Raw genomic sequence first — 27,938 nt, forward strand, 5'->3', positions numbered from 1 at the left:
CATTCTCAGATCAAGTTGAAACTTGAAAAAATTATTTATTGTACCTAACAAAACATGAATCAATAAAAAAAAAAAAATAAACAGTTAATCAATTGCTGGTAATTAGTTACTCAGGGAAATAATTTTTACATTATTGAAAAACATTTGCATGTGCAGAGCTCTTCCCCTTAGATAAGGTTAGTCTTTTTAAGAATGATTTATTTATTTTAATAGTTTCATTCTTAAATTTTAAAGAAATTTTTGGTTTATGTATTTTTGTGGATATCTTTTATGCAGGGACTTTTTCGTATAGCTGGAGCAGCCATAAAACTAAAAAAATTAAAGGTATGTTTTTCCTGGTCATCATAGTCGAGCCCTATTAAACATGCATAATTCAATAACTAGTTATTTCAAACACTATAATTTTGTTTCTGATAAAATTGACAGAAGATTGTCCTTTACCTGACTTTTTAAGTTCTGCTTGTGGATAGCTGGAGAAAACTACTGATTATTTCACAGCATTGTACTTTCTGTTTTGATTGTAAAGTAAGATTGTAACTTGTCTTTCCAGGCATGTTTTGATGCTCAGTCATTAGACATGGAAGAATTTAGTAATGACCCTCACACAGTAGCAGGTTAGTCAAGCTTTTAAAATGATGTAACAAATTATTCAATATTTATTTCAAATTCAACTAACACATATATTTTCCAGATAGGCTCTCTTATTAACAAGAATTAGAATAGGATACATATTTGAAATTAGTTATTTTTATTGATTTTCATTCTGCACTTTATCATTTTCTCTTAAAATGTGACATCATCTGAATTTGTTCTTGTTCAGTGATTGTACATTTCTTGATCTCCAAAATTATATTAGTTTGTTTAAGCCACAACTTAATTCATGCTGAAGTGATGTGCATTAAACTAGTTTCTGTTATTCCTTGAACTGACTTCAATTAATCTGATTTTTACTTATTCCAGGTGCCTTGAAACAATATTTGAGGGAACTACCTGAACCACTCTTGACATTTGCCATGCATGATGAGTTCTTAAAAGCTGCTACGCTGTAAGATACTCTTATTAGTTGTCAGTAGCTGCCTTGTGTGTTTGAGAGTTAGACTATGAGAGATTTGTAGTGTTTATTTTTAGTGCATTTTTTTAAATATCATTTTAAATAAACCAAAACAAACAAAAATATAAAATTCTTTTTAAAATAAACAAAGTTTATCTAAGGGAAAGAAATACACACAGCTTCATTCATCTATAATGTAGAAGCTATTTCCCTTTATTCAATATCAAAGAAATTAATTACTACTATTTTCTAATTCTACTAATTGGTAGAAATAATATGTACAAACCTTTTAACTGACAGAGTCAGTTGATATAAGCTTTGTAATAAGACTATGGATCCATCACACAATTGTTATGATACAGGTCAGGTTACTTGCTGGAAAGACATAAGATATAGCAGTTTGATTGACCCAAATAAAAAAAATGATACGATTTCAGTTTTTTTGTTGATTCTTCACATTTTCTACACTTTGTTCTCCAGGCCACTTGACCAAAGGTTGCAAACATTATGGACATTAATTCAAAAGTTACCAGTGGCTAATTTTAATAATTTTCGGTAAGTGTATTTTTATTTACCAGACTTCAACTACTTTATTTTTTTTTAATGTGTTAATTATGACTGCAAAGGAAACTTCAGTTTCAAAATTATGCTGTTAAATTATTGATAAGTTTATGGTAGATAAAGAACATTCATTTTAAGAAATTAAACATATAACTATTGCTTAGTTAGTTGTGCTAATTAATGAAAACTAATGTCTGTTATAAACTATTAATATTCACAATTTTATATGCCATGTATTCTTACATTGTACCTCTCTTTAAGATATTTAGTGAAGTTCTTGGCCAAATTAGCTGAGAAAAGTGATATTAACAAGATGAAGCCTAGCAACATTGCTATAGTGATAGGACCAAATCTCTTATGGTCAGAGACTAGTAATGCGTAAGTTTCTACCTTTCTACAATCATGAAATGTGTGTTATAGAATCAAATAGTTTAATTGTATTGTTGTTGTTGTTTTTTAATTTAAAAAAAAAAAAAGATTGTTCAGAACATTTTCACAGATACATCAATATAGTTAAAGTCAGCGAAATTGAAATTAAGTACTTAAGTACCTAGTTACTCATTTACAGTTTGTCATGCTTGTTGAGGTATGGGTCACCCTGTCCTATAACAGCTGAACTCAGTTGTAACCAAACTTGGTGTCAGCCTCAAGCTGTGTTTCTTGCTTAGTCTCTCTATGCGTAGTGGCTTCCATTTCAAGGCTTTCCTAAAGATGTGTTTATCAAATTGTGATCTATACTGCCTTTTCTGATTTCTTCTGCTGAAATTTGGCAAGATGTAGGGCATTCGTCAAAGTTTATTGTTGATTTTTTAAAAAATATTCTTCATTATCCTTATGTCTGCTTTATGCATTGGAAAGTCCTGGCTGAATGTTGGGAATTAAGAAATTATTATTTTTAATTATAAGATTAAATGATAATCAGTATTGTGAAGTTAACTATAATACAATAAAAAATATTTTGATCACCACGATATTATTTTATAGGCCAAATATGTTGACTACTGGTACCCTAAGTGCAATAATTGAAGCTATAGTAACTCACGCAGATTGGTTCTTTCCAGGAGGTACGTTTTTGTATAGTTAAAAGTTTGTACTTAATAGACTGTCTTGTCTTTTGTTCTATTTGTTGAGTCCATTGTGATTGCGACATTTAACATAGATTGTATAGTACAAAATGTAAATACTCGAGCTGAATGTTTGGGCTGACAAAAATCTCTTTAAAATAAATGGGAAAGCTGTGTTTTAAGCAAATCAATTTTTTTTTAGAAATTTAGCCCAAAACCTAAACAATTAAATACATATCCAAACAATATAAATGGATACTTCTTGTAGGCCCAAAAGAAAAGAAAAAAAAAAACCTTAGTCTCCCTAACATGGTTTTTGGGATTCATTCATATTTTAGAATGTAATAACAAAATCTGAATATAAAAGTAGAATATATTTAATAACTTCTTGAAAACAACTTTTTGTGTATTCCCTTTGTGTTACTGTGCTCGAGTCTTTACTAGATTTGTTCTATGTCAATGTCACACTTGCCTTAGAGATTTTCTTGTTGATAGTCTAGTGGCAGCTTCAAGTACTTTTTGGCTCTTTCAACATTTTTTTTTAAAGCTGGTAGATAAAGCTTCTTGGCACAATGTAACTTTTTGTTTTTCAATCATCAAGAAGTGCTTTTCTTTATTAAAAAATGTGCACATCTTGTAAAATATTTATTTTTGATTTCTTAACTTAAAACAGTTAAAAAGGGAGTGTAGCTACATTGTTTTGTTACTGTAGACTTGTTTTAAATTTACAGTGCAAGTGTTGGTACTATCCCATATATTGTTTGTTACCCTTTATTGTTGTATACTCGACCTTCTGAAGTTGACTGCAGCCATATTGTTTATTCAATTCTACATTTTTGTTATATGATTATATATTTTTTCTTTAATGTAATGTCTCCTTCCCATTTCAATAACAGCTTTTGATTTTCACTTGACTGCATTGGGAAGTTCCCCTAAACCCAGCACAGAGCCTGGGCTACTAAGTGACAGTGCCCAATTTGTAAATAATAAAACTATTGACGCGCCTGCCAAGCAAGATTTAGACAAAAAGGACAATACAGCAGAAAAACCTCTTTGCAGTAAGACCAGAACGCTGCCCCTGGAGCAAGGCTTTATTGTGAGCTCCTCTGATACCTACCCTTTGAGATTTCCAGAAAAATGTGATGAGGAAGAAAGCAGTTCAGATGAGAGCAACCCTTTCTCTGAGAAATTTGCCTTGAAGTCAAAGACAGGGGAGAGTGTGTCTGAGAAAGGAGGTATGGGCAAAGAAAGTGATGTTCAGCGTGTAGACCTAGGTGATAGAAAATGTGATATTTCTGGTAGTACTAACACTGGCGACTACGACAATATATTGTACACAATCAACCCTCTGAACCCCTCTGCTAGATGTAGCAGCATGAACCCTACAGACAGGCGAGCCAGTGCTGATAATGTTTCAGCTTATGGAAAATGCCTCCCCGCTCCTGTCCCTCCTTGTAGACCCTCCCGCCCAACCAAAAAACCTTTGCCACCAGAAAAGACTAGTTGCATGCCCTCTGGCCCTAGAGCAGATGTTAGTCGCTCTGTAGATACTCTGCCTGATGTTGCTCAGCCTAGCAGTAGATATATGATTGGTTCTACACCCAACATAACAGCGTTGCCCTATCACAGGAATGAGGAAGAGACTTATAGTGGTCTGCAAAGCCAATTTTGGAACAGGCCTAATCAAAAATCAAACTTCAATTCTCTTAAGAGAGGCTCTGATCCATGTATTATACCTCCACCTTCCCAGTTTAACAATTACTCAACTCATCGCCCCCTCAAACTATCGAGAGCCCATTTAGGCACACCTCCAAAGCCTGGCGAAATGTCAAGGTCTCAGCCAGCTTCACATGCGGAAAATTCAAGGGCACCATATTCTCCCCCACAAGAAATGTCACAGTCACAGCCAGCTCCCTATGTTGAAAAGTCCCCTTATTCTCCACCACATGAAATGTCACTGTCACAACCAAGCCCCAGTCTAAAGAGCCCAGCTAACCATTACAATCCTGTAGATAAAAGTTTTCATCAGGACACATACAACACTGCCTTTGCTTTGAGTTCATTAGGAGCTGGAAACAAGTCAGCAGACTATCTCACACGTGTGCGGGCCATGTGGGATGACCGCCGCAGCAAGGCACAAAACCTCAGAAATGCAAGTCATGGCAAAAGAGAGGAGTTGATAAGCTCATCTCTAGAGTTTACCCCTAAGCAACATCCCGCCACAAGCTATAACAACACCAACCTGGTGGGCAGCTATCAAAAGAATATTTTTTCTTCCCCATCAACCACTAATAGTGGCGGCTCAGTTCCATATGGACGGTCTACTTCCTGTTCTCCCAGTCAACCACCAGGTTAAGTCACTGGTCAATGCTTTGTTTCTTTTTGGATGTGGATGCCTGTCATGATTTTTTTTTTCTGCTAGAAATGTTTGCTCAGTGTGTTTAGCTTCTTTCTTTCATCAGAACTTTTTTTTTTTTAACTTGAAGTTTTTGTTAGACATATTATTAAATTTAATTGTTTGTGTCTGGCTTTGGACATGCTGTTAGTCTGTAGCAATGAAGATGTAAACTACATCATGGCATCCCTTCAAAATTTAAATTATAAAGTACTAATTCTGAGGGCTAAAATTAACATAATCAACTACTTAGGCACGGCTATTTTTTGCTGTTAATCTGACAATATCAATATCAACTTTCATTTTCAATGCCAAAAAGAATATGTCTTTATGCTGCTAGAAATTGTTGTTTTGACCAAAAAAAAAAACTTGTGCTGGGAATAAGTATCAATTACCAAGCATAACAAGAAATAATTTCTTTCAAATGTCTAAATAGCATGATTTAAATCAACTTTTTCAATTGTATAAACTCTGTAAATTGCATTGCAGTACTCAAAACACAAATAAACATTTTTTCAAAAGAAAATTGTTTTAGTTTGACTTAAACTTGTTGGATTGCTAAGAATGAATATCAAACTAATATTGCTTTTTTGTAGAATGCTTTTATCTTGGACTATTTGACACTAATGGTGCTTTTCTTTGCTTGAGTTAGAAGTAGCTAAACTGCTTGTTGAATGTGTAGGCATGTACTTGTTCTGTTTTTGTGACAGCATCTCTTCTTTAACGTGTTGACATTAACAACTTGGTCATGGCAGATTCTTAGCTTTTTGTCTTATGGTCTGCAAATAATCTTGTCTGACCATGGATTTTACTTCAAATGTGAAACTTTTACTTGAAAGCACTGTCATAGGTTAAAATGATTTTATTTATCTATAAGATTTCATTAATCTTTACTTTTCAGTCATATGTAAATAATCTGTAACTATCTGTAATCTGTAATAATTTGTAACTTTCAGCATAGTCTGGAGGAAATAAGTCTTTACCAAAGGATACAATAACATTTTTTGTTTAACTGTTAAGTTCTACTAGAGTAGATATATGTAATAAAGGCATGAAAACAAACTACTCAGTTGCCTGCTCCCTCTTTCCATAACCTTAGCACCTCATTCATAGTGAAGCACACACTGCATCATATGGCATGCATAGGGAAGTCTTTTTTTTTTTCCCATGTAGTGATAGTGGTCAAAAGCAAGAAAGTTTAAAATTCACTAAGGTCCCCCTAGCTCCAAGTAAATGAGTACCTGGCCCCAGCTATGGTCAAAAAGGTAGCTGGTTATTATACCAGCCACACATATACTCTAATTAACTGTTCACCACAGAAACAAATGAGTGTAACATTATCTGTCAATCAGATTGCAAAGTTTAAAGAACTCTTCACCTTCAGAATATCATATATTGTTAAGAGGGACATTTAACATTTATTTGACTGAATATATAACTGCAAACAACTCTACAGTATGTTTCTACTCTACATTGTTGCATTTCTTTGCTAGTCTTTCAAATAATTATATTTATTCATGTTTTTCGCGTAACATTCACATTTCTATGTATATTCATTGACATAAAGTGTGTCCCTTTTAAAGAATGTATTGAAAGCACTAGAAAGATGTAGGGCACATATAAGATATATCTAAATGTATCTCACAAGAATGGAATACATTATGCATCCCATCACTCCCTTTAACCATTTCCCACTTAATTGTTCAATAAAATGAGTATGGCCTGAGAAAGACAAAATGATGTTAGGACTAATGTAGAGATGGGATGGAGTAACAAGACTTGAGTGTAAGAAATATTTTTGTTTGTAGTTCTATATGCATTGAACAACAGCATGCCTCACTTAGATTAACATCCTGGAATAGGCATTCTCTTCACATAGTTATTTTTTATTCAGGAAAAAAATAAAAATTTTCTACTTTAAATAAATTATTTGTTGAGTTTTCAATAATTGGATAACCATGTCAATGCATGTGTTAAAAGCCATTCATTTATTGAACAAGTTTATGGTTTTAAAATTTCCAATGTTTTTATGTTGTATTGTTACCATCTTTCAGAATTTGATTTTACAACTGTGGGCTATCATGATGACCAAGAGACATATAATCAGTCTCAAACTGGGACACAACAAGGCAGTATGGAGTCATTACAAATTCAGGTTAGCTTCATTGATTTAAAAAAATTTTGTTTTTAAAATATGGTGCTAACAATTCAGCAATAAAATATTTAAAAAAGACATATACTTTGCCTAAATTTTGAACAATGTAAATACAAATAAAACTTTTTATATATTTAAGAAACCTTTTTTTTATCTGGAGACACCTGGAGCTGGTTAGTTAATAAATTTAATAATTGACTTTGGACTTGCAATTTATCTCAACATATATTTTTTTAAAGATAAAAAAATTTTCCACACTTTTATTTTTTTGGTATATTTTCAGGTTACTTCTGCTCAGTCGATCAATCAGCAACCACCAAGTCCTGGAGTAACAGTAACAAATACATCATCACAAACAACTGTAATCAACACTCAACAAGAAAGGTGAAATTGCTTTGGCTTATCCCAGGAGCTTGTCTCTAGTTTAAACTCTATGTACTTCTTAATTGTGAATGCTTTAACATTGTAGAGTAGTAAAAGTAAAGTAAAGTTCCAATTTTAGACCATGCGGTCTATAGGGCAGATGATGATAAGGACATTTGTTTCTTTGGCCAACGGTTAACAAGCAGGGTGTCATGTGGCCAGCCAAATGACCAACCGGCTTTATTTTCCCCAAGTCAGGTACTTATTAGTGGACTCCCCTAAAAATCTTGAAGTTCAGAAATCCCTGTCTTCACCAAAATTTGTACCCGGGACCCCAAATTCGGAAGCCAATTGCTTAATTGCTCAGCCACTATGCCCCACCCCCTCCCTTTAGTAGAATCATATGGATAAAAAAAATTAGTAAATTATGCTGATTATGTATGCTATATATGCTATTTGTAGCTTTTTTTAATCCCCAATGTAAAAAATCAGTGGGCGGTAAACCACATTTTGGCAATAGAGGATCAAACGAAAATTCAATTACCTGTAATAAAAAATAATTATATTAAGCATTTTTGTTTTCTATATAAGTAAGCCTTAATATTTTAAATAACATTCTCATGCTTCCACCCCACCCCCCCACACCCAAGATTTCAGCTAAGGTTTTGACTATTTTACAAATAATATTAATAATAAGTCACAGTTCTTCCTGAGACTAAGAAATTGAGATACCTATGAATTATATTATAGAATGACATTAGATAGACAAGTGAACAAGCTTAAAAATGTCAAATTATAAAGAGACTTTATTAGAAGAAAAAAATAAGGTAGGGATGAATTGGGCGTGGGAGTAACACTGAATGAGGCTAACGCACCCGCCTCTGTGCCACTACAGGACTGTGGTGTCATATTACTGCTCCAGTTAGTGACCTGACTTGACCTACATCATCATCTCACTCAGGTCTGTAGGTACAGAGGACTGGGGGGGTTCAGATAGATTACAAGGTCTAGAAGATTGAGACAGAAACATGAATTCCTGACTAATAGACATCTAAATTAATGAATCCCCTATTCAAAAAATATTTATGAAAATAATAATATTCCTCTCAACTCTAAATAATTCACCCAAGCATAAGGTACAATTTTTGGCTACTGAAAGAAAATGCTGACCAACTCATATACATGTATAAATGATAAACCACATGAGTTAATGGACAATATTAAAACCCATCTAGTAGTAGGATGTTCAAATAACTCTGTTTAATCCTGTGCACTCCCAGGGGAGCATAGGGCCACAACCACACCTCTCCACCGAACTCGGTTCTGAGCAGCTTTCTTCATCTGCTCCCATGTCATTCCAGTACCAGGAGCTTCACTGATGACTGACCTCTTCCAGGTTTGCTTGGGTCTGCCCACTTTCCTCTTTCCTTGTGGGTTCCAGTCAAATGCCTGCTTTGCAACATTGGTAGCTGGTTTTCGCAGGGTGTGTCCTATCCAGCTCCATTTTCGTTTTGTGATGTCTTGGGCTATGGGCTTTTGTCTAGTTCTCTCGCACAAATCGATAGATATCTTTTCTGGCCACTTTTCCATATTTGTTTTAGTGACTCTCCAAGTTTCTGAACTGTATAGAAGGACAGACTTAACGTTTGTATTATAGATTTGTATCTTGTTATGTAGAGATAATGCCTAAGAGCGCCAGATTGTTTGAAGAGTTGAAAAGGCAAACCTAGCTTTATTGATCTGAATTAGTATATCATCATCAGCTCCGCCGTCTTTACTAACTCTACTTTCCAGATATGTGAAGTGGTCCATATCAAGGATATTCTCTCCCTGTAGCATGATTGGGTTTTCTTGTCTGTTGTTGATCCTCATAACTTCTGTTTTCTTTTTGTTGATTAGAAGTCCAGTCTGAGCATTTTGTAGTGTATGGGAGAGGAGGCAGATGTCATTGGCGAAATTCAGGTCCTCTAAATGTTGTGTTAGTGTCCATTGTATGCCGCTTTTATTATCTAAGACTGTCTGTCTCATGACCCAATCGATCACCAGCAAAAATATCAAGGGCAAAAGCATACATCCCTGTCTTGCTCCTGTTTTTACTTGAAAAGGGTTGGTCAGCTTACCATTGTGTATTACTTGGCATGATGAGTCATCATATAACTGTTTAATGATATTGGTGAATTTTGTTGGAATTCCGTAGTGATTCATTAGTCTCCAGATTACGTCTCTGTCAATACTGTCGAAGGCTTTCTCAAAAACAACAAAGGTCATGTACAGAGGAGATTGCCACTCGATAGATTGTTATATGATGATACGTAGTGTAGCAATGTGGTCAGTACATGATTTCTCCTTAGGGAATCCAGCCTGTTCTGTTCTTAGTCTTTTGTCTAGGGCATCTTTTAGGCGTTCCAATATTATCCTAGTCAAATAACTCAGCTAAGTAAAATCCAAAATCTAATGGACAATACAAAATTTTTGTTCTTCACATGCTAACATTAGAAATGTATCATTCTTTTTCAAATCAAAATGAAATCAACTTATATAATGTCTCTAAAACATTTAGCACCAAAACAGCATGACTAAAATGTCCTGCTTTGTCAGTGGGCGAAGCATATCTACACAAGGTAAATACATTTGGAGTCATTTGCAAAAAAAAAGATTTAGAGGTTCACTGTTCAGTACCGTTTGTATTTTAGCATTATCACGCAATGGCTCATCCTCTCCTCTGGAATCAAAAGGAGTAAATTGATCGAATAGCAGTTATACAATAGAACTGCGGGGGGAAGTTATACCATTCCCGCCATTATGTTCTAACAAAAAATAAGTAGTACAATAAGAAAACATTTTTGGCTACCTCGTTCCGTAATGAAAGAAAATTAACATTTTAGCTATGAAATAATTGTTAAAAAAAAAAGAAACTCCTAAGTTATGTATATAAATTTAGAAGGTTTGCAAATAGAATGTAATTTATCTTGTATAATGTTTTAACTTGTATGTTTCAGTCCTGAAGCAGTCAGCTCAATACAAAGACGTGCAACTCGTAAACCTGCCCCTCCCCCACCTCCAGAGAAGCCCTTCACTGTGATGGTGACAGCAACAACAGCATTAAAACCAGGCTCTGACATGGGATTTGGGGAGCCTGAGGGAAATGGTAGCAATGCTCAATTTCAAACTTGGCCTAGATCTGCACCACTTGCCTCTCCTGAATCTCCATCGGAGCAGCACAAATTGTCAGGTGGACATGAGAAGAGATCTTCTGGTGAAAGGCCCACCATGCCACCCCCAGATCGCCCAGAACGTCCTCGTCTTCCTCAAACTCTGAACCCTCCCTTAGGGCGAGGCCACCAAAGATCAGCATCAACTGGAGCTGTGATGAACCAGACAGCCAGCAGTTTTGAACCCCACGTGGGGGTGCCCAATGCAGGTAGTCTGACATCTTCAAGCATTCTTGAAGGTGACAAGGATATTGACACAATAAACACAGGTGTTGGGTCAGAGACTGCTTCTTACTCTCAAGGATCAGTTGCCCAAGGGATGTCCCATACTCTAGGAAGGCATTCTAGTATGAAGCCTAGGCCCACTCCCCCTCCCCCACCACCCCCTGTAGCTAAAGAATCTGAAGATACCAAATTGTGATAACTGTAAAAAAAACAAAACAAATATTGTGATGTCATTTTGTGTTCCTGTTTATTGTTAATATTTCCCTCTGTCTGCTTACAAATCTTTGAAGTTCTTCCTCTTTTGCTGCGGTTTCTGTTTCTTAAGTGGCGTTCTTTCTTTATATCTACAATTTTGTAAGTAGAAATGCTTTTTTTTTCTCTGCTGCATATTTTAAAATACTTACGACAGAAATTGTTTCACACTATCAATTTAAAGAAAAAAGAAATTTGTGTTTTTTAAGTACCACTAGTGTTCAGCCTTTAATATCAGTTCATAAAAGTGTAGTATACACAGCCCAAAGAGAGCGCTCCATCAAATGTCTGAACAGTGCATAACATAACAACACTGTTTATCCTTAGAATTTTTTTTGGTTCATATTTTTTAAAAAGTTCCTAAACTTGAATTCTCTACTGCTGTGACATTTACTTTATCTTAATGCTTTATTGTCTCTACTGCTGTGACAATGCTTTTTTTTCAGTCTTGGGCAATTGACTTGTTGAGTTTTAAAAAAAAACAAAAAACCTGCATTCACATTTACCATTAAAACTAGAGCATGGAAACATTCACATTTACCATTAAAACTAGAGCATGGAAATGAACAACAAAAGCTCATTATTTCATTCCCATCAATAGTTCTCATTTATAAATAACAAACAAACTAGATTTATACATACGTCTTGCATGTCCTTTTATTAATTTTATTCTTTTATTTTGACATATTTTGGTTTGATTTCTAAAGGTACCTGTGATGGGACCAAATAGAACTATTTCTAGACATAATTACTCATGAATATCACTCAATATTTCCATGTTATACACTCTAGTCCCCAGTATGTATGTCCAAAGAAATGGTATTTTTAATAATTTATTGAATTTCTTGTTTCTGTTTTTGTAGAGGAAAAGTGTTAGTAAGTACAAAGTAATCTAGCCACAAAGTTTCTTTGCTTTTGTCTGTTTTCAAAATAGTTTCTGGAACAACTCTTGTATTAGCTGATTGATTAGTACATTTTGACAGCTCCTCTTCATATTTCTTTTTTTTTTGGCTTTTATTTTTATGTGTGTTTTGTCTTTCACCTGTAATTAATCAAATTATTATTTTTTTTCCTTTGATCTAGATAGCAGTTTCTGAGTAATAAAACTTATCACTGCTCACAATGACTCATGTAATATTAGGTGTGATTAATTTTTCTTCAATTTAAACCTGTATTAATTCAAGATCTCTCTATATTTACCCAGAGCAGCAAAAAGCTTTTTGTTTGTATCATTATTTAAACACAAAAATATAATGTTAATGAAATGTAACATTTTTTTCTGTTAACCATTATATATTGCTTAATTTACACACCAATCCAAACCTAGCCTCAACTATGTCAATTTAAAGCTCTTTCTTCTTCCCTTTTTGCACTGGCTTTAAATGTGACCAAACTTCTTGGAAATTAATGTTTGTCTTAGTTTCTTAGATTTGTAAAAAAATATTTTTTTTATATGAAGCTTTAATTATTTGAATAAAATTTGTATCACAGATAAATCTCCAAACACCCAATACAAAAAAAAAGTTGCCGTTAAAAAAAAAAGATATTTGTAGTGAGTCCTTATGTTTGATAGGCATGCTGAAGCCAATAGTGCATCGCTAGAATTGAGCTGATTTTTTCTGTTACATTACAAGTCTTTTTATATTTACTAAAAAAGATGTAATGTAGGATACTGTATTTTTATACACTTTACACAAAAATCTTTATGAAAATTAAAATAAACATTGTTCTAAGGGAATGAAAACTAATATTTACAGCCTAGACTTGATAAAAACTTATCTTTAAGTCTAGAATTGATAAAAACTTATCTTTAAGCCTAGACTTGATAAAAACTTATCTTTAAGTCTAGACTTGATAAAAACTTATCTTTAAGTCTAGACTTGATAAAAACTAATCTTTAAGTCTAGACTTGATAAAAACTTATCTTTAAGTCTAGACTTGATAAAAACTTATCTTTAAGTCTAGACTTGATAAAAACTTATCTTTAAGCCTAGACTTGATAAAAACTTATCTTTAAGCCTAGACTTGATAAAAACTTATCTTTAAGTCTAGACTTGATAAAAACTTATCTTTAAGTCTAGACTTGATCTTGTTCCATTGTTATAAAGTAAGAACATGAATAAAATTGATATTAAATAACTTTGACACGTCTTTCCCTTTTTGTGAGCTTCCAGTAACACTAATGCACAACTCATGTCAACTAGTTCAACTATTTCAGAATCTTTGTTAAGATGATTTTTTTTCATAAGACTTGAGTCATAAGACTTTTTTTTTAACCCTACTAACAATGGGAAACAAAGTAAGCTCTGTAGCTGCATGGTGTTTGCATGATTTTTACTCAGCTTTTTTAATAGCAAAATAGGAATTGATACTTTCTTTTCATTCATTTTAGAGAAAAAGAAAATCACAATACAATTATTGATCCTTTTACCTGAAAACTTCATTTCTAGTATTAAAAGCATCCAGTTATGTATTATGCTTCACTAATTGACTACAAATGTTTTTTAAATTACTGTACTTTTTAATTTTTATGCGAGTATAATTGTAGCCATTCTTTAGATTAAGCAATTAAAGATTTTTTTGTGTGTCTATTCTAATCTACTGTATTTGTCATTCTATCTACACTGCTGAAACTCATTGCCCTTAGTTGATATTAAATAGTCTATCAGAAAATTGTTTGCACTGTGACTGTTCATAATTTTCTCCTCTCATTTTTCTAGAGTTAGACCTGGACAACTTTCAGGCCACAGCCTTGTGATGAACTCTTTGGTGCTGGAACTTTTGAAACAGTTGTTTAGAAAATCTATTTAAAAAAAAAAAGGTTATCTGGGAGACTAATACTTTGTTTCAAGCATTAGTTCAAATAATAAAATGTGTTGCACACTTTTTTTTTTTTTTATGTGTTGAATGTTGTAAATAAACTCTTGCATGCACTCTTCATGAAATGTAAACTTTTTCTTTCTTTGATGCAGTGCAGGTAGGCTAGTTGATCTCTGTATTAGTTTCTTATAACTTACATACCCTTCTTCAAAAGAAATAATTGCTTAAAGAAACAAGTAATTGCACATTTTTCCATTGTAATAGAAAGGAATGTAAACACTTCCGTTATTTAGATATCTTATCTTATAAATTATAACTTTCCTTCGAAGAAGATAATTCCAAAATACAAAAGGACTGCCCTGAAGATTTGACAAACGAAGTGAAATCATTTCTAATCACTGCTTAGCTAAAATAATGCAATGTTTTCTTTAGCTTGTTTACATTGTCATGTACTCATGAATTGGAAGTGTGTGTAAGGTTAGAACCTTAAATACTAAGCTGTTTAACAAAGTAATTGTAACTCACCTCTTATTCTCTGCAGTTACACACGTTTTCTGTTACCATTTTCTGTTTGGTAACCAGATACTTCAGTCCAACAAATGTGTAGAAGTGCTTTAATAAACCATAAACCTCTCTATTTATAAACCATTCCAACATTATCAGCCTTCCTGTACCAGATATTTATTACCTAGTTTAGCAATTAAAACACTAAATATACACAAACTTTGTAATGTAGAAATTCTTCACAATAACAAAACAGTTCGTCATATTCCTGTAGTATCTGTCTGCTGCGAGTAGTAAGTCTTATGATTACCTTCTCTCAGCTGAAACAGTTGGTATGAAATAGTAGTAACCTTGGGTCAATGGTTATGAATTGTTAAAATCATTGTTTGAAGATCTTAAACATTGTTATGGTTATAAACAAAACATTTAATTATAAAAGTAGTTTAAATAAATTGTTCAATAGAAATTGAATCGTTAATATTAAAGTTTTGATCATGGAAATTACTATTTGGAATAAACATTTTCTTTGCGTTTACTTAACTGTATAGCAGCAGTGTTTTATGTGGACTAAATTTGCTAATCTGGACTAGTATTATTTTACCAAGTGAACCTAAATTATAAACTAGTTTGTTTCAAGTATTATCATAAACAAACATTTTTACTGAAACTAAATGATTATAGCTTCATCTTACTTGTACTTTATAGCTAGAAAAAGGAAACACACACATAAACTGATTGGTTTGAGGATTCAATGGCGCTGAGTTCAAGTTCTAGTTGAGATAGGAATCTTTTGAAAACATACAAAGGGGCTAGCCATTGTCTTAATCACATGACTACGTCCAATTTCAGCCACAAATATTAAAAACATTGTAAAAAAAAACTTTTTTTCTAACATGTCCCTCTACTTGGTTATAGGTCAGACTCCCATTCATTGTAATCTTTACATAAATCTGTGCTCTGTTCAATGTTTCTTCCATTTCATTCAACGCTGAGCTTACTGCATTTATTCTATGACAAAAAGTGATGATTTTGTTAAGTGCTTACAGATGTGATCACACTGGCCGTATAATTACTTGGATCTAACAATTTTATATGAAAACAATATTACTAGATATTATAACAAATGTTTATATCAAGTAAAGAATTTAACATTCACCTGAACAGTAAGTTAATATTTTTCTTTCATGTGGATGCTTTGTAAATGTAGATATGAATAAACTCTTATTACTGAAGCTCTAAATACTGTGTTGGTGTTTTGAATTACTATTGGACTTTACACTTCCTATACCCAATTGCATTACATATTGTAACTGTGATGTGCACCATCTATTTCTGCAAAAGGTGCACCATAATAACTAACCTAGAGAAGGAATGTTGACATTAAAAGAACTTGAATTCCATTACCAAGTGAAGGAGGTAATGGGGAAGCTATGCTAAAGACAGTTATGTATTGGTATGGTCCTGTAATAAACATGTTATATTGCCTCCTTTAAGTTTATAACTATCAATTAATGGCCCCTAAACTAGACAGAATCTACAAGTGTAAAATAATTATCAGCTTAATAAAGCTTTCATTTGGTTTTGTAAGCAGTTGTAAACTGTTAACAGTAATACTTAAAAGATTTTTGCTACTATTGAGCATAATTAGCTTGACAAACTAAACAGTATTCCTTAAAGAACAAATGCCTTTTACTGTAAATTGCACAAGTTGTTACATTTATCTACAAAATAACAAAAGCCAATAATAACCTTTCTCTAAATTTAATATCTCCATGATCACATTATCTAAAGGTACCAAACAAATCATACATATACAGTAGAAACAAAGCTACACCATTCACACATCACACACATAGTGAACAGTTACTCTCAACTAGTTTTGGTTTGTTCCTCTCTAGTCTCAGCACTGTATATTTACATTTAGTTTCTTGGTGACATTTTTGCAAATAAATGAAGAAAACAATTGGACAATTTGTTAATCGAAAAAAAAAATACATTTGTTTAAAAAAAAAATTAAATACTCTTCACTTGAGTCACACAATCAACAAATGTGTTCAGCACAGTAAATCACCAATGGGTGGCCAAGTGTAGAACAGTTTTATAAGAATTGTATCTGAAATAAAATGTTTAGAACTTTAAATTGGACAGTATAATGAAGTATCCATACTAATGAATGTACACTGTTTTACTATTTCTTTCTTTATTTTTTCTTCACTATAATACTCTTGAATTGCATTTAAATTATATGGTTCAGGATTACATTTGTTCTTAAACTATAATTACAAGTGTAATTCAAATTGACAATATAAAAACACATATAAAAATGCTATCTTACATTAAGATCCAACTAGTACTAAAAACTCAGTGAAATATGTCCTCTTTGTCTGCAATATACTGAACTATGTCCCTTGGTCTCATTAGTCTCTCTGAATCTGCATCTGGAATCTCAAACCCTGAAAGGTTAATACAAAGTGTCAACAGTTTAGAAATCCTTGATACAAAAGTATATTTATTTACATTTTCCCTCTAAAAATTACCACAGGGTTTGTTTAGTCTCATGAAATTTGTTATATTTCAGTGTGTGGCTGTACAGTCAAAGTCTTTCAATGACAATCTCTCTTTACTTCTGGCACTTTCCAGCCTTACAGCCTTTTAGTTTCCACTAATACATCACCAAATAAAAGGAGCTCTTAGTTGATTCATTTCGAGCTGCTTGCTCACCACACAGATTCTAAGGTTTTCCCCCAAGTTCATTAGTAACATCCCAAAGCCACATTGGTAAAAGCTATAAATACTACATTGTTGGCACCTATGTCTTGACAATTTATGCCATAAGTACTTAAGACAGAAGCAGATGAGCTTACAGTCAAAGCAGGAAAGGGTATGCTATGCCTAATTGCAATATGTAACTGTGCTTGGTGTGTCAAACCAATACTAAATCATTTTATAGCAAGAAACTTCTTAAGTTAAAATTCAAAGAACATACCAAACTCATCTTCAATGGCCATAATTATCTCAACTTGATCAAGACTGTCCAGACCCAGATCATTCATGAAATGAGAATCCATTGTCAACTAATGTTTGAAAAACAAGAAATACAATTGATATAAAGAAGTGTGATCAACATAATAACTCTATATACTCAGTTCATATCCAAACAAATAAAAAAAAAGGTTTGTTTCCATCTAAGCACATATTTCATTTAGCTAATGTACTGCAACAATGTGAATCTAATTTAGCATAACAAGATCATTATAAGTTTAAAGTAGTATGATTCATTGATAATATAAAACTTGTTTATATAAGATCGTATACAATAGATATTTATTTTATTTAACAATGAAGGAGAATGAAAATATTTTAAAAGTCTGGTTCTAATATAATAATACATTATTAATATATGCCTATATATATCTATATTATATATATTTTGATATGGCATGCCAAAGTAGTATAATATAGTGATAACAATGAGTAAGATGATCAACATGAAAACAACAACACATTATTGTTGTATGCATTAATCTGATTATTAGTTTGATGCCAGATATTAAGAAGCCATTTCTGCATCAAGTACCTTTTCAGGGTTAATTTTGTCATACAATTTCAAAACCAGTTCAACTCGTTTCTGTATTGTCTCTAGTGTGAGGGGTGGTTTACCTGCATACCATCTTCGGGGTTGGTAGAATGGCTGCAAAGAAATTATTTTATAAAAACTAAAAAAAAACAGGAAACAAACATTCAAGCAGGACTTCAATAAAAGCACTTTGATTCAAATCAAATATCACATTGATCTTAACATGATTTTTTATTAAAGGAACAAAAAAAAGTGCTTTTATTAAATCCTGCTATATATGTGGAGAAAGTACCTTTTCAGCATTGATTTTATCATATGCTTTGCACACACTCAAAACCTTTTCCTCTATAGCAGCAACTGTTATAGTCGTGCTGCTAAATGGTCTCACAAACTGAGAATGAGCAGGCTGCTGATAAAAAATACATTCACTAACTTTTTGAATATATTTAAAATAATAAAACAACCAGGACTTTCTAATACTGCCATGAAAGCATAAAAATTGATTCTTGTTAACAAAATTACAAGAATAATGTACAATTTATAAATTCAAATGATTAAAGTGTAAAAACATTGGTCAAACAAAAAATTCAGACATACCAGTACTACAGGTAACTAATTTTAATCTTAATAGCCAGGAAAATAAAAAGATAATGATTAAGCATCATCTAGATCAGGGATTCTCAACCTGTGGATCGAAACCCACATGGGGTTGCCTAGAACCTCTGGAAATTTGGATTTTAGTCTATTCATCATTGGAAGTTGTTTTTTTTAATGTTTTTTTTGTCCATTCTAATGTGCTGTAACAAGCATATCTGAACCATACTTGGCATTCAAACTATTTCATATCCCTTTCTGTTTGAGATTGTGTTGGGCCTTCTTCTTCCATTTCCAAGAACAAATCTTAGCAAAACAAAGTTTTCCTGCATGTTAATTATGAAGTCCAAATTCACATGCAGACTTGATGCAGAAGAGGACATTCGTTGTGCTACTGAATTCCTGATCTGGTGGAACAGAAACAAGCTCAACCTCGCACTACCATTGGCATGTTTGTAAATATTGTCAAAACACTATTTCTGTAACAATGTAGTTTACTGTATCAAATACTGTTCTCCATACTTCGCCATATTTGTCAAAATTGTAACTTAAACTTAAGTATGCAATATGTATAATGTGAATACGCAATAGAAAAGTAAATAAATGCAAGTGTAAATAATAATCTTTTTAGCTGCCCCCGAAAGGGGAAAAGTCGCTATTAGTTTTGTGTGCCCTGTCTGTCCGTCCGTCCCGTTTAGATCTCAGAAACTAGAAGAGAAAATGAAAATCGGACATCATGATATTTTAGATCATCCAAAGTTCTGATGCAACAGCTACTTTTTTCTTTTCTGAAAGCGAAAAATCTAATTTTTTAAAATCAATTATGCAAGCAGTTTTTTCATAAAAATACACCAAGATACCATTACCAATACACCATTTTTACAACTATTCACTTTTAATAGTAACAAACACTGGAGGATTGTTTTTTAGTAAGGGAGACGACTAATTACCATATTTTTAACGCATTTAGGCAAATGGTTTTAGATTTTTGATAAAAAAATATAATTTTTTACAATTGTATTGCTAAGCTATGTAAGTTCTGTCATACTAAATACTACATTTACAAAAAAAAAAAAAAAGTTAAATTTTTTTTAAAGTGAAAAAATCTATTTACTATGCAAATAGGTTGGACATACCGGTAATTTAAAACAACAATAAATAAGTATTTTTTCATATTATCGCATGAAGTGCATAACATCGATAACACCAAGGAACACAAAACTAGAGGAATTCATTTTTTTTATGGATATTTTTTTTCTTGAGGCTTTGAATAAGAGATTGACCCTTTACAAAAAAATCAATTAGATACTCATTATAAGACATCAGTTAGGCCAGGTTCACATCGAACTTCACATTCACTTTCACTTATCCCTTGGTCTGCTGGACCTTCACCACACAGGATCTGTCAACCTTCTTTCTCCATTCTTCTCTGTCATTTGCCTTTGATAGAATTTCATTTTGATATTCTTTCTGAAAATATTGAAACCTGTCTTTTTTTTCCTGCCTGTGTGGACCACTTCGGGGGGCCAATTTTGAGTTTGTGTAAAACACAAACTGTCTTTGTAACCTTGTTTTTTTATTATTTAGATCTAATTATGAGCACACATTTTTTTATCTGTAAATGAAAAAAAAAATTATGGTTGGGGTTGCCGCCTAGTGGGAAATTATATTAGGGGGTGGCGGAACTAAAAAGGTTGAGAAACGCTGATCTAGATTAATCTGAAGGCATTAGGCATAGACCCAGCCACCTGGGAGACAGAGGCACATGACAGAGCATCATGGCGTCATGTTGTAAAAACTGGCACACAGGTTGCTGAGGAAAAGAGAACATTGCTGGCAGAAGAAAAACGCCCTAGTAGAGAAGAAAAGCAAGGCCAATGACATTAGCTCCAGCTGGAATAACCTGCCCAGTGTGCAGCTGAACATTCCGGGCTCACATAGGCATAGGTCTCACCAGCCACATAAAACTCCAGCGCAAAGCTCTCAACCCCCTGGTCGCCCTGGATGACAAAGAGTGGTAATCATCGAACAGCGATGGATGAACTACAGTAACTATACTATTTTTACTATCTAGATTCTAGTCTAGATTTTAAACCTAGATCTAGCTAGACTAGGTCACTAGTGACTAGAGTGTCACTAGAGTGTCTAGACTTTTACTTATATAAATCTCTTAAACTAAGAGTTAAGAGTCTAGCCAGTCTAGCTAGAGTCGTATTTAAATTTACATGCTAGATTCAATAGATAAATAATATTAATAGTCTTTGCTAGCGCTAGGCTAGCGGCTAGATCTAAAAACTTCTAGATCTAAGTCTAAGTTAAGTCTTAAGTCACTTAACTGTCTTAACTCTTAACTTGACTTAACTTTTTAAGTTAGTAAGTACTTTAATTGAAAAACTCTAATGAAGACTAATGAATCAAATTCTTATACCAATTTGAATAAGTTCAAAGGCAATGGTTGGCGTCGATCATTTATGTGTCGAACAATAATTACAGCAGATAATCTGGGAACTGTTGATCGCAAGCACACGTTTGCAAGAGAAGACAGATACTTCACGTTCTTAACCAAAGCCGCCATTTTCTGACAATATGAAAGTAACTGAAGGGTTACAATCAAGGTCGAAGAAATAATTACGACTTCAAAACTAGATAACTAGATCTAGATATAAATCTATTAAACGTTTCCTCATTATAAATAGATCTACAATATTTAAGAAAGATTTTTGACAAAATGTGGTAATATACTAGATCTATTTATTTTCTAATATATTATAGAAATTGTGTACAATTATTTTTGTTAAAAAATGTGTGAATTTTAAAAGTCGTAAAAATGCAAACTAGGGATCTTTTTTTCAGCGGTCCCCAGAAAGGAAAAACAGCTAGACTCTAGATTGCGGCTAGATGATGCCATGATGATAACTATTAGTTTTGTGTGATTTGTCGGTCTGTGAGTCTGTCTGTCACGTTTAAATCTTAAAAACTAGAATATCATTTTATAATACCATTTGTGATATTTTGAATTTAGCAAATTTTACGTCCAGCGACTACTTCTTCTCGTGGTAAACCGTTGTTTTTTTTTTTTTTTTTTTTTTTTTTTTTTTTTTTTATTAATTTTTTAAGCCTAAGTTGTTGTTTTTTTAAATTCAAATTTCACAATTGTTTAAATAATAATTAAAAGATTTATATAGTAATTAGGCATATTGTAAATAGTAGATCTACTGATAGGAGAGGCTCAGGGACGTAGCAAGGGACTAGTTGGCACTGTTCAAGGATATGATGATGGGCTCTATATGGGTATGGGATAAACAAATTAAGTCATCATGTAGGCCCATGCATCAACACTTTAAAAAGAAAGGCATACTGGTACTACCTTTTAGAAGTAGTGGTGTCATTACATTTAGCCTAATAAATGGTCTAATTCAACACCAATAACAGTAAACTCAGGTGTACCTCAAGGAACAGTAGGTCCACTACTATTTTAAATTCACATAAATGATTTACCAAATTGCATTAGTTCAGAAACTAAAGTCAGATTTGCAGACGATTGCATCATATATAGAACAATAAAAACAGCACAAGATACAGAAATTTGACAAAGAGAATTAGATGAATTACAGAAATGGGAATCAAATCGGAGTATGTCTTTCCACCCAGAAAAATGTCAGTTATTAAAAGTAAGAAAAAAACTAACAACATATTAATTCCACTTATCATATTAATGGTGAACCAGTAACACAGACTAAATACGCAAAATACCTAGGTGTTATAATAAATGAAAAACTGTCATGAAATCCCAATATTGATGAAACTATCAAAAAATCAAATAAAGCATTAGGGTTTATTAAAAGAAATTTCTGTAAATCAAATAAGAACATAAAACTAAAATGTTATTTAACCTTGGTTAGGCCAATAATAGAATATGCATCCTCCGTTTGGGACCCCTCAACTCAAGAAATCATTAACAAACTGGAACAGACACAAAATAGAGCAGTGAGATTCATAACAAACGAATGTTCACTTTTGATTAGAGTAACTCCTTTAGTAAAATCACTAAATTTAGAAAGCCTTCAGGAGAGAAGACTCTAAAGTAAAGCAGCAATTATACATAAAACACTGAACCATAATCTTCAACTACAAAGACAAAATCTAATAAAATACTCAGAAAGACACAAAGATAAAGGCACATTCCTCGTTCCATATGCTTGGACAAATTTGTACAAACACTCCTTCTTTCCTAGAGCTATTAGAGCATGGAATGGGTTACATGAGCCAGCCAGGAAAACCAGTGACTTGGCAGAATTTAAGTCATTGGTTAACATGTATAACTAGATGCATGACGCGTAGGACGTAATCATCTTCTTTTTTTAATTAACGTCTGTATTATATAAGATAAGAAGATCAGTTACAACCTCTTACAAGTAAGTTTCATGACACTCAATGCTAATTGGACTCTTTGATAGTCATTAATTATCGCGTGTTTCCTCTTAACAATCAAATATTCAATCAAAAAAAAGATAAAAATGTGGAAACTGTTAACCTGTCATTCTGGTCAGTTGTCCCGGTTTTGAACCCTGCCCTCTACCATCCTCAGCCTTCCCGCGGTAGGTTGTGCTAGGATGTAGCCTAATAATCTTCACCCGAAACATGTCAAACAAACAGAAAAGTATTAATCAGTTGCAATCAATTTTCTATTTATCAGTGGATAGCACATCAATATAAAAAAATAGCGTTTTTCTGAACTTCTGAGCAGCATGGTAAAAATACAGGGGGGGGGGGCATCTATTGTAATACTATTTGCTGTTGCTATCACTAAATAAAAAGCACAGCAAGTGAAGCCAACTATTGCTATAGTCGCAGTATAACCTACTATTTGCTGTTTCTATCACTAAATGAAAAGCGCAGCAAGTGAAGCCAACTTTATTTGAATTATAGAACTTCTGATTTCATTTCGTATCAACCGCAACTTTGAAGATGACCGCAATGAGCGACTGATGTACAAAGTAGGCCTAGCACTGTTGAAGTAAAAAATAGCGTGCAGGCATTGGCGGCAATTTTTTAAAATCCTTTATGACAAAAGTAGTTGTCTATCATGGGTGTAGCCAGGGGGGGGGTTGGGGTTCAACCCCCCCCCCCCCGAAATGAAATCCCCCTCCCCCGAGGGCGGGGGGGGGGGGGGAGACGGACTTTAGTGACTGATTTTTTGCTTTGATTTTCTTTATTTTAGGTAAGATTTTAATACTAAACCATCACTTGCCCCAGCGCATCCAAAGGGGTTTTGAGTTTAAAACCCCTACCATGGGGTTTTGAGTTTGAAACCCCCTAACAGGGGGTTTTGAGTTTGAAACCCCTACCACGGGGGGGGGGGGGGGAAGACGGACTTTAGTGACATGTTTTTTTGCTTTGATTTTGTTAATTTTAGGTGAGATTTTAATACTAAACCATCACTTGCCCCAGCACAGCTAAAGGGGTTTTGAGTTTAAAACCACTACCAGGGGTTTAGAGTTTAAAACCCCTACCAGGGGGTTTTGAGTTTAAAACCCCTAACAGGGGGTTTTGAATTTAAAACCCCTAACAGGGGGTTTTGAGTTTAAAACCCCCTACCAGGGGGTTTTGAGTTTGAAACCCCCCTACCAGGGGTTTTTGCAGTTAAATCCCCCTCTTCTATAAAACAAAACACACAAAAAAAAAATGCAAACGATAATCCCCAAATTCCAAGTGCACAGTTAAGGAAGATTTTGATTTTAAAACCCCTCCAAAATTTACGATAGACCCCCTCGTCAATATGGAAAAAAAGCAAATTATGCACTCAAAATGTTATGAGCGTAGCTAAATGGGTTTTGACTCAGTTTTAAGTTTAAACTCCTCTCCAGTGGAGTTTGAAGCTAAAAAATACATCTTCAATAAAAAAAAAAAAATTAAAAAAAATACGCACTCTAAAATCTAAGAGCGTAGCCATATGGGTTTTGAGTTTAAACCCCCCGCCAGCGGGGTTTGAAGTTAAAAAATACATCATCAATGTAAAAAAAAAAGCAAATTACGCACTTAAAATGCTATGAGCGTTGCCAAATGGGGTTTTGAGTTCATATCCCCCTTCACAACGGTTTGATGCTAAAAAATACCTCTTCAATATAAAAAAAAGCAAATTACACACTAAAATTATTTCAGCGTAGCCAAGCGAATTGGGGGTTTTGAGTTTAAACTCCTTTCCTCCAGATGGTTTTGAGTTTAAAATCCCCCTACAGAGCGTTTTGAGGTGGAAAACCTCTATCTTCAATATTACTCTAAAGCAACCTACAGTTACCAAATTCTATGATCGTAGCTAAATTGGGGTTTTGAATTTAAAAAAACTATAACAAAGTCCTGAGATTTTTAGTTTAAAACTCTAACAGATGATTTTGACGATAAAACTTTACATTTCGATATAAAATCTAATGCAAACTACAGTCACCCAATTCCAAGAACGTATCCAAGAGAGGTTACATTTCTACCAGTTGCGGGGCTCCATTAATAAATTGCAGTGAGTAGTCATCTGCCGAAATTGAAAAACACTAAATGTGGCTCAACAAAGATGGCTAAGACAGATTTTAGGAGTTAGTTATTGAGATCGGGTCTAAATCAAGGAAATCCTATGCTGAACTGGGAGTCGACCCCTTAGTAAAATTGTGACAGAGCGTCGCATGAGGTTGGCGGGACATGTTCTCCGACAAAATAAATTACGTATAATAAGTGTTGCGATGATATCGTAGTACAACTTGGCGCCACATATTCATGGAGGTCCTCGGAGCAGGTGGGAAGAGGCTTCAGAAATTACCAGTGACAGATTTTTGTGGAAACAGCTTGACGGCAAATGCGCTGAACGGCGCGGCAGGGTCTTAGTCAATAAAAATAGCACATACATTTTTGAAATAAGACTTTTTAATAGCAGGAAAATGCACTGTAGATACCTCAGAATATGCATTTTGTTGACATTCTATGCCAGAAATAGTGCTTGGCGGCGGGGCTCCGCCCCGCTCTAGGGTGAGCTCCTAGAGCTCCCCCAGAGCCCCTTGCTGGCAATGGAGGGGAGTCAACAATTTTTTCACTAACTCCAGAAGGAACCTATTCTAGGGCACAATAAACGTGTTCCAAAAGAATGAAGGGTCAGAATGTAATAAAGATTATGAACACACACACACATACATATATACAAATATTTTTTTTCGCGAGGGGGGGGGGCGGGGGGGGGGAGAAAAAAATCCCTCCTACCCCCCCCCGAAAAAAAATCCTGGCTACGCCCATGTTGTCTATAATGACGACACTGGTGTGGATCAACACTCCATTATTGAGCTACGTTTAAAGCCTCAATTTTCAAGCTGTCATTTCGCAAATTATTTGCTTCATTTTTAATTATTCTCCTCAGAAATTTATATAGATTGTGCCGTAGAACTTTCAACTTTTTTGACTAACTTTGACTGCGCTCACATATTTTTTTGACAAATTCTGCTTGGCGGTCTTTTTCCTTTAGTGAACACAAGTAATGGCTTTTAGATCACCTTGTAAGACACAATTAAACTCAACCCTATAGAATTGCAGAAGTGCTCATTTAGATATGCTTTGAGTAAACGAAAATACGCATTTTGCACCAAGTGAAATATAGTTAGGTGTATACTTCTTCATCCCACACCGGTCGCCGATATCCCTTTGACCTTTGTCCTGAAATGACCACCCAACCAAACATAAAAAGGCGAAGACAGCGAGTACACTTTCGTCACTGCGGCATATGCATATATCTTCACTTGAATCCCATTATTGTGTTTTTGTGTGGTTGCAGGTCTTTAGTTTGAGATAAAGAAATTTGAAATCTGATTACGAGTTGTCTTCGTCATCTATTTCTGTGCCAAACACCACAAATAGAAATCCGCAACTTGTTGAACACTCCTGACTGTGATTTGCACACTAAACATATTGCGCAATCGTGTGCTTTGGTTGAAGTCATGCCCATTGCCATTTAATTGTCCACTTCTGATGAAGGCACCGTCATTATTTAAATTTATTTAAAAACTAATTATTTTTCTTTGCTAAATGTATTTGTTTAACCAAGTCTGGATTCTTCTTGTAATCCCAGATATGAAATCCCAGAAATGACTCTTAATGGTGGGTCCAGGTACATATGCTTCTTTTCGTCTGACACTTGTTTTATTAGTTTAATCTCTATTGCACTTTTTCATGCCAATTCAATTTGGGTGTCATATTAACTACTCAATTCAATTTGGTGTCGTAGTAACTACTCAATTCAATTTGGTGTCGTAGTAACTACTCAATTCAATTTGGTGTTGTAGTAACTACTCAATTCAATTTGGTGTCGTAGTAACTACTCAATTCAATTTGGTGTCGTAGTAACTACTCAATTCAATTTGGTGTCGTAGTAACTACTCAATTCAATTTGGTGTCGTAGTAACTACTCAATTCTATTTGGTGTTGTAGTAACTACTCAATTCAATTTGGTGTCGTAGTAACTACTCAATTCAATGTGGTGTCATATTAACTACTCAATTCAATGTGGTGTCGTAGTAACTACTCAATTCAATTTGGGTGTCGTAGTAACTACTCAATTCAATGTGGTGTCGTAGTAACTACTCAATTCAATTTGGTGTTGTAGTAACTACTCAATTCAATTTGGTGTTGTAGTAACTACTCAATTCAATTTGGTGTTGTAGTAACTACTCAATTCAATTTGGTGTCGTAGTAACTACTCAATTCAATTTGGTGTTGTAGTAACTACTCAATTCAATGTGGTGTCGTAGTAACTACTCAATTCAATTTGGTGTCATATTAACTACTCAATTCAATTTGGTGTCGTAGTAACTACTCAATTCAATTTGGTGTCGTAGTAACTACTCAATTCAATGTGGGTGTCGTAGTAACTACTCAATTCAATTTGGTGTTGTAGTAACTACTCAATTCAATTTGGTGTCATAGTAACTACTCAATTCAATTTGGTGTCGTAGTAACTACTCAATTCAATGTGGTGTCGTAGTAACTACTCAATTCAATTTGGTGTTGTAGTAACTACTCAATTCAATTTGGTGTCGTAGTAACTACTCAATTCAATGTGGTGTTGTAGTAACTACTCAATTCAATTTGGTGTTGTAGTAACTACTCAATTCAATTTGGTGTTGTAGAAACTAC

The 27,938-nt window shown here is 33.8% G+C and overlaps 2 protein-coding genes across 9 annotated transcripts in view; one reads left to right on the forward strand and one right to left on the reverse strand.

Annotated features, from left to right (window-relative positions):
- The window catches only part of LOC106060028 (rho GTPase-activating protein 44-like), a 31,576-nt gene extending 15,734 nt beyond the window's left edge, over positions 1-15,842 (forward strand). The window contains exons 10-21 of one of the 7 annotated variants that reach the window (XM_056020987.1): positions 277-324; positions 551-614; positions 961-1,045; positions 1,532-1,606; positions 1,874-1,990; positions 2,597-2,676; positions 3,573-5,027; positions 7,126-7,226; positions 7,510-7,610; positions 10,589-11,010; positions 12,142-12,154; positions 13,999-15,842. In XM_056020987.1, coding sequence (XP_055876962.1) covers positions 277-324; positions 551-614; positions 961-1,045; positions 1,532-1,606; positions 1,874-1,990; positions 2,597-2,676; positions 3,573-5,027; positions 7,126-7,226; positions 7,510-7,610; positions 10,589-11,010; positions 12,142-12,154; position 13,999 — 2,562 coding nt within the window. In that variant the 3' untranslated portion in view covers positions 14,000-15,842. Of the gene's footprint in view, positions 1-276; positions 325-550; positions 615-960; positions 1,046-1,531; positions 1,607-1,873; positions 1,991-2,596; positions 2,677-3,572; positions 5,028-7,125; positions 7,227-7,509; positions 7,611-10,588 lie in introns of all 7 variants that reach the window. The other 6 variants (XM_056020985.1, XR_008776649.1, XM_056020986.1 and 3 more) reach the window with 6 other exon arrangements.
- Positions 15,843-16,347: 505 nt separating this feature from the next.
- LOC106060029 (acyl carrier protein, mitochondrial-like) lies at positions 16,348-21,374 on the reverse strand. Of its 2 annotated transcripts, none has more exons than XM_056020990.1 (6): positions 21,202-21,374; positions 18,472-18,585; positions 18,180-18,293; positions 17,589-17,676; positions 16,938-17,055; positions 16,348-16,715 (listed from the first exon to the last, which is right to left on the reverse strand). In XM_056020990.1, the coding sequence occupies exons 1-5, from the start codon at positions 21,346-21,348 to the stop codon at positions 16,964-16,966; spliced, it is 555 nt and encodes a 184-aa protein (XP_055876965.1). In that variant the 5' UTR covers positions 21,349-21,374; the 3' UTR covers positions 16,348-16,715; positions 16,938-16,963. The 2 variants fall into 2 exon arrangements, with proteins under 2 accessions (XP_055876965.1, XP_055876964.1); XM_056020989.1 differs by having other exon boundaries at positions 18,472-18,588.
- Between the last annotated feature and the right edge of the window lie 6,564 nt (positions 21,375-27,938).

This window comes from Biomphalaria glabrata, chromosome 2 (assembly GCF_947242115.1).
Source record: "Biomphalaria glabrata chromosome 2, xgBioGlab47.1, whole genome shotgun sequence".
Taxonomy (NCBI): domain Eukaryota; kingdom Metazoa; phylum Mollusca; class Gastropoda; family Planorbidae; genus Biomphalaria; species Biomphalaria glabrata.